This window comes from Euleptes europaea, chromosome 12 (assembly GCF_029931775.1).
Source record: "Euleptes europaea isolate rEulEur1 chromosome 12, rEulEur1.hap1, whole genome shotgun sequence".
Lineage (NCBI taxonomy): Eukaryota > Metazoa > Chordata > Lepidosauria > Squamata > Sphaerodactylidae > Euleptes > Euleptes europaea.
Genome location: NC_079323.1, coordinates 32,994,982 through 33,006,001, shown reverse-complemented (window position 1 = coordinate 33,006,001; position 11,020 = coordinate 32,994,982). Strand labels below are relative to the sequence as shown.

The window sequence follows — 11,020 nt, the reverse complement described above, 5'->3', positions numbered from 1 at the left end:
GCAAACTACCTCCGAATGTCTCTTGCCTTGAAAACCCTACAGGGTCGCCTTAGGTCAAGCTGTGGTGTCACGGCAAAAAACAAAAATCCAAAGATACCTTGGGTGAGCAGAAGGCACTCCCACTTGCCCAAGGGTGGGGTCTGCTATCTACCACTCAAGCTGCAGCTGGCACACGGGCCCCCTGGCCCTCAGGAACAGCACTCGGGGTAAGGGTTGGGGAGCTGCAGTAAAGACATATTCTGCAGGTGGAGCTCTTTATCATTTTATGTTTAATTCCGTACTGTTGGCCACTCACACAGCCCAACTATTGGGTAGCAGAGACATTTAATAAATCAATTATTTTAAACAATCAGATACAATTCTTTAACACCCATACATCAGAGCAACCGTTATAGTAAGATGGGTACAGTAAATAATAGGGAACCATTTCAGCAGCTTTCATTAATTTATTTTACAAAATTTACAGCCCACCAAGGTAGATAACAAATTAAAACATACGACATTGGCATCCTTCCGCTTTCCTACTTACTTTAGTAAGGTTGAAACATTGGATTTGAAAGCACAAGTTATTAGTTCTTCCTTTCTTTCTTCCTCTATATGGGGTGACCTAAGGAAAAAAGATAAAGAACAAGAAGAACATATTTACAAAATTAGACAGGACTCCGTGAATTTCAGAAGTTAGTAAAACCTTCCATAAAACTATGGATTTGGCATTCAGTTACCACATGTACACTTTCAATAGACAGATTCTTTCACTAGATATCTGTTTACCGTGTGTGTGTGTGTGTGTGTGTGTGCGTGTGTGTGTGTGTGTAAAGTGCCTTCAAGTCGCAGCCAACTTATGGCGACCCCTTTTGGGGTTTTCATGGCCAAAAGACTAACAGAGGTGGTTTGCCAGTGCCTTCCTCTGCACAGCAACCCTGGACTTCCTTGGTGGTCTCCCATCCAAATACTAACCAGGGCTGATCCTGCTTAGCTTCTGAGATCAGACGAGATCAGGCTAGCCTGGGCCATCCAGCTCAGGGCCTGTTTACCATATAGAACAAATAATATTCGTTTCACTCATATACCATATATATACAGGAAAAATCTAGTACTACAGGGAAAATGTAGTACTATATAATGTTTTATTATGACATACATTACAGTAATTAGATTTTTTAAGAAATACCAAACATATAAAATTGAAAAGAGATTTGCTAATCCTTTTCTTCCCATGGTCAAAACAAAACAGGACACCAGTGGCACTTTAACAAAATGCATTCCAGCATGAGCTCATTTCATGAGTTAAGAGTTGAGTTCATCAGATGCATAAACGTTTAGAATGCATTTATACCAAACAACAGAAAAGTGCTGTGAGGAAAGATATTACAAAGAGACGCCAGTTTAAAACAAGATCCAGTTGAAAGAGTTATCCGTCCTTTCCCAACAGCTGGCAGATAGGCAAAGAAGGATAAACATAAAATCTGATCTAGGAAAGTTCAGGGTATAACATGATAAGCAGGTACAATCAGTAAGTTGTGGATGTATGGCTGAACTAATTAACGCCTGTAAAGGATGGACTATGCAAGATGTCAACCTCTATCGTGAGTGACATATATGAAGCCCTCGTTAAGACCTGGGGAGCAGACACTATCGAACCTGGAGAACTGTTGGTCTCTAAGATGTCACTGGGCCCTCGCTTTATTCTGCTAGTAAAGATCAACACAGCTACCCATCGGGATAGTTTTAGCTGGGTAGCTGCATTAGGATGTAGTAGTAGAACAAAATTCGAGCCCCAATAGCACCTTAAAGACCAACGGAATTTTACAGCTCACTTCCCTTTGACTCACAAAAGCTTACACCCTGGAAAATGTTGTTGGTCTCTAAGGTGCCACTGGACTTGAATTTTGTTCTACCCATCTGGAACTCCTACCGTGGGCAAGCACACACCCCTACCGAAATGTAAAATTGCCTATTTATTTTGTGTTGGATGCAAAAGCCCTCTTCCACGTATGGCAGTGTACTTCTGTTTGCACAAGAGGGAGAGGTGTTGGGGGGGGGAGATACCCCAACTCCCCTGACTTACTTTTCAGAAAGTGTAAGCAACTGCTGCAAGAAGGGGGTGGTGGGAAAGACCAGTTTCATGAGCAGAGAGGAACTTTAAATTTCCATAAGAGTTGTATGCTTCCTTTTTGCATTAACTTTTAATTATTTCTTTTATATTCCCTGTTGAGAAATGTCTCTTTTACGTATTCACAAAATTATCCCCAGCCTTTTTACCCCGATCAGGGCCACAAGATGGCTAACAGAGTAATAAAAACTTTTTAAAAACCATTAAAGCCAAACAAAAACACATAGTTTAAACACTTAAAACAAAGCTAAAATACACATTTTTTTAAAAAAAGGTAAAGGTCCCCTGTGCAAGCACCGAGCCATTCCTGACCCATGGGGTGATGTCACATCCTGACATTTACTAGGCAGACTTTGTTTATGGGGTGGTTTGCCAGTGCCTTCCCCAGTCATCTTCCCTTTACCCCCAGCAAGCTGGGTACTCATTTCACCGACCTCGGAAGGATGGAAGGCTGAGTCAACCTTAAGCCAGCTACCTGCAACCGACTTCCGTTGGGATCGAACTCAGGTTGTGAGCAGAGCTTGGACTGCAGTAATGCAGCTTACCACTCTGCGCCACGGGGGTCCTCACAAAAAATGCACATACAGTACAATAAAATGCACAAACATAAAAACAACAATTAAAACAAAGGGCAGGAAGGTGGGATGATTTCGGGAACACCAGACAAAACAAAGAAATCTTCACCTGCTAGCAGAAGATGGCAATAAAAAGGAACAGGCAAAACTCTCTGGGGACAGAATTCCAGAGTTTTGGTCCCACAGATGAGAAGGCCTTCTCCTGGGTTGTTATCCACCTAATCATATTTCTATTTTTCTATTAGTATTTTACTGCTAGGATTATATCATCTGTTTTATTGACTGATGTCTGTAAACTGCCTCCATTTAAAAAAGATGGCATATAAATAAACAAAAATAAAACAAATAATTATCTGATATGTATAATAAATATCCAGAACAAGTTCAGAACAGCTCAACCTATTTCAGGTTTGATGTTCCTCTACATATGCCTCCTATCTACTTCAAAGCCCTCTATTATTCTGTGTTAAAACAGAAACTGTTTTTGAATACTCAGCCAATTTTCAATCTTAAACTTAAGAAATATCTCTAAAAGAAAAGGGTTTGCCTTATCAACAACAGGTTAGGCATTTCATTTGCTTTTCTAAATGGCTTTCTTCATTGTATTCATTCCTAAATACCGGTACCCCTTTCAATTATTGGATGAACAACAATATAGCTCTCTCCCTTTCTTTCTATTTACTGCCCTATGGTCAGGAGGCCGAGAAAACCCAAAGGGCTTATGTGGTTCCACCACTCCCACATCTTGCATTCAAATTCCAGCCCTCATATACACATACTGGAGCTAACCTGTGGTTTTGCTTACCACTGTTAGCTCAAACTAAATTTAGAAAGTCCTTTCTAACCACAACTGAAAACTTGACATTAACCATGATGAAGACAAAAATACCACATAACTGTAAAGAATTCAGCTGCACAATTATAAGCTCAAAAAATAGCAAGGACAAATTTGCACATGAGAAGGGAGGGGGAAAGGGGGGAGGAACACCTTGACCTGGATCCAACATGGCCTGAAAGTATATGTGCCTGGCCTCTGGATCTGTATCAAAATGGGAGAACACTTGCATGCTGCTTTAAGTCAGTGAAATGAATAATCAATTCAGTGGCATCAGGTCTGAACCAGCTTTAATGATTCTTAAACAGTGATCAGAAAGACTGCGATGAAAAAACTTGAGTCAATCTTGTACAACTCTGGTCAGAGTAGCTAATAAACAAGAAGACAAGATAATTAGGAATATGTGTGTGTTAAGTGCTGTCAAGTTGCTTCTGACTCATGGCGACCCTATGAATCAATGTCCTCCAAAACATCCTATCTTTAACAGCCTTGCTCAGGTCTTGCAAATTGAGGGCTGTGGCTTTCTTTATAAAGTCAATCTATCTCTTGTTGGGTCTTCCTCTTTTCCTGCTGCCTTCAACTTTTCCTAACATGATTGTCTTTTCCAGTGACTCTGCTCATAATGCAACTGAAGTACAATAGCCTCAGTTTAGTCATTTTAGCTTCTAGGGTCAGTTCAGGCTTGATTTGATCTATAACTCACTGATTGATTTTTTTGTGGGGGGGGGCAGTCCATGGTATCCGTAACACTCTCCTCCAACATCACATTTCAAAGGAATCTACTTTTTTCCTATCATCTTTCATTGTCCAGAATTAAAACAATTAAGAATAAAGACAAGAATATAGTCAGCCGAAATCACACACACACACACACACAATTCAGGGTAGGGTAAGATGCTCTCTCTTCCTCAGAGCAGAAGGAACCTTCACAGTAAGTTCAATGTTCCTTTCTCACTCCAAGGGGAAGGGCATCTCAGCGAGGGTGAACAAGAGCAGTTGCTCCCATCTTGGGTGGGAGTGGCTGACATATTTAGTTTGAATGACTAGTAGGAAGACCTATCTGCCAAGGTAAGAGTATTTTAGCTCAGAAGTCTTTCATAGGGCTTTGCATTCAGGAAGTGAAGTCTTGCAAAGTGTTGTGGTTTCAAAAAAAAAAAACCCAAAAAAAATCCCACCCAAACAAAAACACTATGCCTCACTGCCACAAAGCTATGAACTGCTGCTGCTAAATTATTTTTAAAAATGGACCATGTATTCTCAGGACAGCCTGAGTGACAAAAATATAAAATGTATAGGGGCAAGAAAGACAAAGAACCCTGGAGGAAATTTTACTTATGCAAGCACATTCCTGTATGAGATACATTTAGCTTAATGAGAGCAAACGCTGGGAAAACTCTTTGCTGGATCACAACCATAATCCGCGCTTTGTTAAAAGCTTACTGAAATTGCGTGGTTATGAGCTCTCATCAAAAGCTGAATGATTCATGAGAACGCCCTAGATGTCGTCCTGCATCCAAGTAAGGGTGACGCAAGGCATGCCTTCTTTAATATATCCTTAAAACACAGAATTTAAACAAAATGAATCTGTGGCCAAAAACGCATGGTCTCTTAACCCACTTTATTCCCCGTTTCAGCCAGGATCAAATTTACCCAGGCTGGGGGGGAAACTGTACGCATTATCTTGAAAAGCAGGGACGAAACTGTGCCAATCAATCCATGTAAACAGAAAATGCAGGAGACATAAAGTTCCTGTTTAGTTTGGCACACACCCCACGCCCCCGGTGATTGGTCATTTCAAATTGACCAATGAGGGCCTTCCCTGCCCCGGGAAACGACCAATCACCGGGGGCAGGGGTGTTGCAAGCTAAACAGGAACTGTGCATGTCTCCCGAATTTCTGTTTACATGGATGGATTTGCACACAGTTTCATCCCTGCTTTTCAAGGTAATGCGTACAGTTTTCCCCCAGCCTGCGTCAATTTGATCCTGGCTGAAACAGGGAATAAAGTGGGTTACGGGACCATGTGTTTTTGGCCTGTGTGCATATGTGAGAATGTATACATAGATAACAGATTGTTGTATGTCAAAACACTGTAAAATCATCTCCCAGCGTAGATAAGTAAATGAAAAACTTTCCAAATCACCCTTTAAGATAGCTATAACAACAGAGAAGATCAAACAAATCACAGCCAAAGGTCAAGAACAAGGGGAATAAAGCAGAACTGACAGTAGAGAAAAATTAGTCATGCTCACATTGTAAATAGCTGCATTTGTAACTACCGCTGCCTACTCAGTATACAATAAGAAATCTTTTTTAGAAAACCCACAGACTTCATTCTATGGGCTTTATTGAACTACTGTACCTGCCAGCGAATAACTGAAAGCACTGGCAGCAGAACTTTACAGAATGTATTAGTTTGATCAACTCCCTGACTTAGATCTAATGTCCTCATTCAACTGTTCATACCATGAAAACCATCCAGCTAAAACAGGGATGACACTACAAAACCAGAAAAAGAGCCCATAAACGGAATGTGGGACAGATTCCTTTAAAAAAATGTGGACAGGGCAAAGGTTATAGATTAAACCGCACCAACTACCCAGAGGAAAAACCCTGCCTGTTCTGTAAAATCATGATTGCATTCAGGCAACGGGGCTAGACTATAAGTACCAGCCATGGTTTCAGCCTGTAGCCAAGATCCCCACTCAGCGAAGTGGCAGTGGCTTCTTCCGGCGCTAAGGCCACACACTTCCAGCCACTGCTGTCTCCACCCAGCAAATGCAACCCAGTATGTTTCAGCTGGAAGCATGAGGCGCTGGAAGGAGCCGCTGCTTCGCTGACTGTGGGGAAACCGCCTACATGCTGCAGGCTGATGTAAGGCTGAGGGCTGAAACCACGGCTGGTGCTGGGGGGGAGGGGAGGAGGGCGCGGGGGCAGGGGGAGTGGGAGAGAGGCATGGGTCCAGGGGTGAGGTGGGGGAAAGGAGCTGCCATTGCCACTGCTGCTGCTGTCGGGGGGGGTAGAGGATATGGGGGGAGGATCTGCTGCTGCCCCTCATTCATTTGTTTATCTTTGACCCGTCCCCATGAGTTCAATTTTTTTAACGCGACATTCAATGACGTGGGATAGGACAGGGACAAACAAATGTGAAGGCAGCCATGCGTTAATGGCCAAAGTCTCCTCTTAAAATGACTGCAGAAGAAAGCATAAGGTTTTGTTTGACAGTATGTGAACAAAAGTGCTTCCCAGCTTCAAAATACAATATACAATTGGAAGCATATTTCATACAGACATATTTCTAGGAAAACTCTGCAGTGACAATATATAGTTAACAAGATGCTGAAATTACCAGTCGCCGTTTGCCCTCCAAAGATTGCAGTGCAGTATAACATACATCACACCAGCAGCCAGGATAATCACTAGTAAGAGCCGTCTCATGGCTGACAGGCCTGAAACACAAGTTTAAAATGAAACACTGATTTAGTTATCTCTATACGCTTCATTTGGATACACGCATAGTGAAAACGATCCAGAGAATTTGTCGTTTATTGAGTTGCCACGGTCTTTTCTGGACCTTCAAGATACAAACAAGTTGCCTCAATTCCTTTTGGCTTTTTTTTTTTTTACAGCTAAAGGTGATTACCATTCATATAATATGGCTTGCTTTCTATTTGTTTGTTGCTTTTATGGTTTGTTTTACTACTGGTATTGTATTTGTGAGGCACGTCGAGCAGGTCTTTAGAGGAGCTGCATGTGAACATTCAGTATAAATTTTTCTAAATAAATATGAAGTAAATTGTGACTGGACAATAGGGGGGTTTTAAAGTCAAAAACAAGTGCTTCCATAAAAAGGCCATTGTAGCAAAATAAATTTTTAACGAGGCGGCATTCAGATGTAATGATAAATCATGGCGCGTCACAATTTCTGAACCACAGCCTATGACTTCCTGCCTATAAATCAAGATTCATAACCAGATTGGTTCAGAACCCTGATCTGTAAGCAGTTTGCAGCTGAGATGCAACCAAACAAAAGTGGTTTGTTGCAAACTAGGATGCCTTTATTTTTCAAGTTGCACATGCGGGGAGGAAGTAGAAGGAAGAAGGAGCAAACCCAAGATATCCAAAGCCTGATCCCAAAACAACCAATTGCCACTCTATGCTGCATCTCCAGGCAACCTGTCTTTCTTGCTATGAACCTGGACAAATCCTTAATCTTTTATGACTGTTTCACTTAGGGTTGCCAACTCAGGGTAGGAGATTGGTGGAGATTTGGCAATGAAGCCTGTGGAAAGCAGATTGGGAGGGGGGCTCAGCTGGTATAGTGCCATGGAGTCCAGCCTCCAAAGCAGCCATTTTCTTCAAGGAAACTGATCTCTGTAGTCAGGAGGTCAGTTGAAATTCTGGGAGAGCTCCAGGCCCTACCTGGAGGTTGGCAACCCTTGCATGACTAGCCTGGCTACATACATCAAGTATTGGAATAAAATAGCCCAAATACAAGGGCCTAGAACTTTAGAGAACCTGCTTCTCAATTTACTATCTGGCTCAATTTTCAATGGCCCATCCCCATCCAGGTTGTATTTTCTTTGCTAAAACACACATTTCCCTGGCTTTTCCTGTGGCTTTGTTAAAACACTACTCAGCACATTCTCTCTTAGGGTGTTGTCTATTTTCTGTGCCACGTACCCGCTTCAGCTGAAAGGGTTGGAACTTCATAACAAATATGGAATATAGATTTATTGGGCAGGGGGAACGCTAGCAAACAAGCTAAAATCAATTTAAATGCCAGAGAACAAAGACAATGCAAAAACCCAGCATTTCCTTTCTCAGAGGATAAAACGGCAGTCAACTCCTGCTTCTCCACTGTGACACTGAGATGTAAAAAGGACCAGAGATCTCTTGAGCCAGTTTAATACAGCACTCATTAGTTCAACACAAATGATTGGATAAAATTATGTCTTAAAAGCCTTTCCCAAATAGTAATTACATATGACTAAGCTGGATTACTGTCCCTTTCTGCACATTTCTCACAGTTGTTCAGTCAACGTACACTCTTAAATCCATTCCAAATTATGCAAAAAGTTAAAACCATTTTAGAAAGATACTCAGGCACTGAAGACGAAGAATACCTAGCATTTTGTAGCGCTGTTGAGGGTTCAGAGCTCTTCATCTTCCTTGTGTCAGTAACTGAAGAAACGAACAGGAAGCCCTGCAAAACCACATGGTTTCTGTAACTACAATAGGAGGGGCTATCAATTTGATAGGACATCGACTTGGACAGAGTCAAGACTCTTCAAGCTAGAAAGTACTATTCATTCTTGGCAAAGACCTAGGAGGATATTAATTATATTCTAATCTATAGACATCTTCTAGCAAGCTAGTTTCTTCCTGTTCCTCCCTTGCTGCCGGTCACTTTTTACTAAACAAGAACTCTGTGCCAGCTTACTGTGACATAAGCTTCCACTGGCTAGAGCTCATTTCATCAGATGCAACTCAAGTTAGCTGCCCACTATGCAGGGTTGCCCACCTCCAAGTATTAGCTGGAGATCTCCTGCTATTACAACTGATCTCCAGCCGATAGAGATCAGTTCACCTGGAGAAAATGGCCACTTTGGCCATTGGACTCTATGGCATTGAAGTCCCTCCCCTCCCCAAACCCTGCCCTCCTCAGGCTCCACCCCAAAAATCTCCAGGTATTTCTCAACCTGGAGCTGGCAACCCTAGCACTATGACAACACCATACATGATGAATGGCCCTAGTACAGGGGCCTTTTCAAGTCTAAGTAGGTTACCAGGTCCAAGTCTAAGTACGGTTATCGGTCGGAGATTTTTGGGGCGGAGCCTGAGGAGGGCAGGGCTTGGGGAGGGGAGGGACTTCAATGCCATAGACTCCAATTGCCAAAGCAGCCATGTTCTCCAGCTGAACTGATCTCTATCGGCTGGAGATCAGTTGTAATAGCAGGAGATCTTCTGCTATTACCTGGAGGTTGGTAACCCTAAGTCTAAGGCATATTTGCACTGCTGAGGCTTTTCATGACTTGCTGAAAAGAGAATTTAAACTGTAGCTCCACACACCACTTAATACAATTTCCTTTGTTTCTATTCAATCCCTCTTCAAAGGACCTCAAATACATTGTATCACCTTCCAATTTTAGCCCACATCTACCCTGTGAAATAACATTTGAGACAGTGCTGGCTAGGGTTGCCAACCTCCAGGTGGGGCCTGTTGATCTCCCACCATTGCAACGGATCTCCAGACAATAGAGATCATTTCCCCCTGGGGGAAATGGCTGCTTTGGAGGGTGGACTCTGTGGCACTATACCCTGCAGAGGTCCCTCCCATTCTCAAACCCCATCCTTCCCAGGCTCCACCCTCAAAATCTCCAGATATTTCCCAACCCAGAGCAGGCAACACTATGGCTGGCCCAAGTTCACCCAGTGGATTCATGGTTCAGTGGGGATTTCAGCCTGGGTCTCCATGGTTTGAATCCACCACCCTAACCATTACTACACAGTGGTTTTCAAATGCAGCCATTGTGATGTGTAGTGGTGACACTGATGCACTAGGATATGGGGAAACTAGGTTTAAATTCCCATACAACCATGGAAGCTTCCTGGGTAAACCCGGGCAAGTCACACACACTCAGATTAATCTATCCCACATGGTTGTTGTGAGGATACAATGGAGGAGAGGAGATGACATAATCTGCCCCGGGCCCCCAATGGAAAGAAGGGTGGGGTACACTACAAATGAAGTCATGAATAAAATATATAATGCTGTATTCCCTCTATTCCCTATAACCATAATTCAACAATACCGGCCAACATGACCAAGATTTTGATTCAGATGTCAGAGACCCACAATGGTATACTGGTTGAAGGGTCAGACAAGGATCTAGGACTCAGCTTTGAATTCCCACTCTCCCATGGAAGTTTGCTGGGTGACCTTAGGCCTCACACACACACTCAGCCTAATATTGGCCTCTTCCTGCAGTTCTTTCGAATACACACAGCCTCTTTTTCTGATCAAACAATGCCTTATTGTTCTCTTGTGCCAAGGAAAGCTCATTCTACGACATACACATTGTTCCATGATGTTACTTCTTTTTAGTAGCATTATAAGCTATTTGTTTTCTTAGGCGGGTAGGACACTTGACAACAGTGATCTATAAAAACAATGTTAAATTATTTATGACCACAGCAAGTTTTGTTTTTACTTCCTCAGCATTTAAAATGCAGATCCTAGAAAAGACAGCAGGAGATTTGAGAGGGGTTAAAAAAGGAGTTTCAGGTATTGGAATGCCATCTATATGACACTAAGAGACAACTTAATAAAACCTTTAATTCCGAATTCCTTCTCAAACAACAGGAAAACACTCCAAAAACTACTAGCTGATCAGGACCCAGAAATTACAGAAAGTGTGGCGAAATTCCTGATGACAGCAATCAACCAATGGGAACTTAGCCAGAAAGAAGATCTCAACATTACAAGAATAAACT

At 42.3% G+C, this 11,020-nt stretch overlaps 1 protein-coding gene across 1 annotated transcript in view; it reads right to left on the bottom strand.

Moving 5' to 3' along the window:
- The window catches only part of ST3GAL6 (ST3 beta-galactoside alpha-2,3-sialyltransferase 6), a 68,105-nt gene that overhangs the window by 21,745 nt on the left and 35,340 nt on the right, over positions 1-11,020 (bottom strand). Inside the window, exons 2-3 of the mRNA XM_056858263.1 lie at positions 6,873-6,972; positions 530-607 (exon numbers count right to left, since the gene is read on the bottom strand). Of these exons, the coding sequence (XP_056714241.1) occupies positions 530-607; positions 6,873-6,961 (167 nt within the window). The 5' untranslated portion in view covers positions 6,962-6,972. The remainder of the gene's footprint in view (positions 1-529; positions 608-6,872; positions 6,973-11,020) is intronic.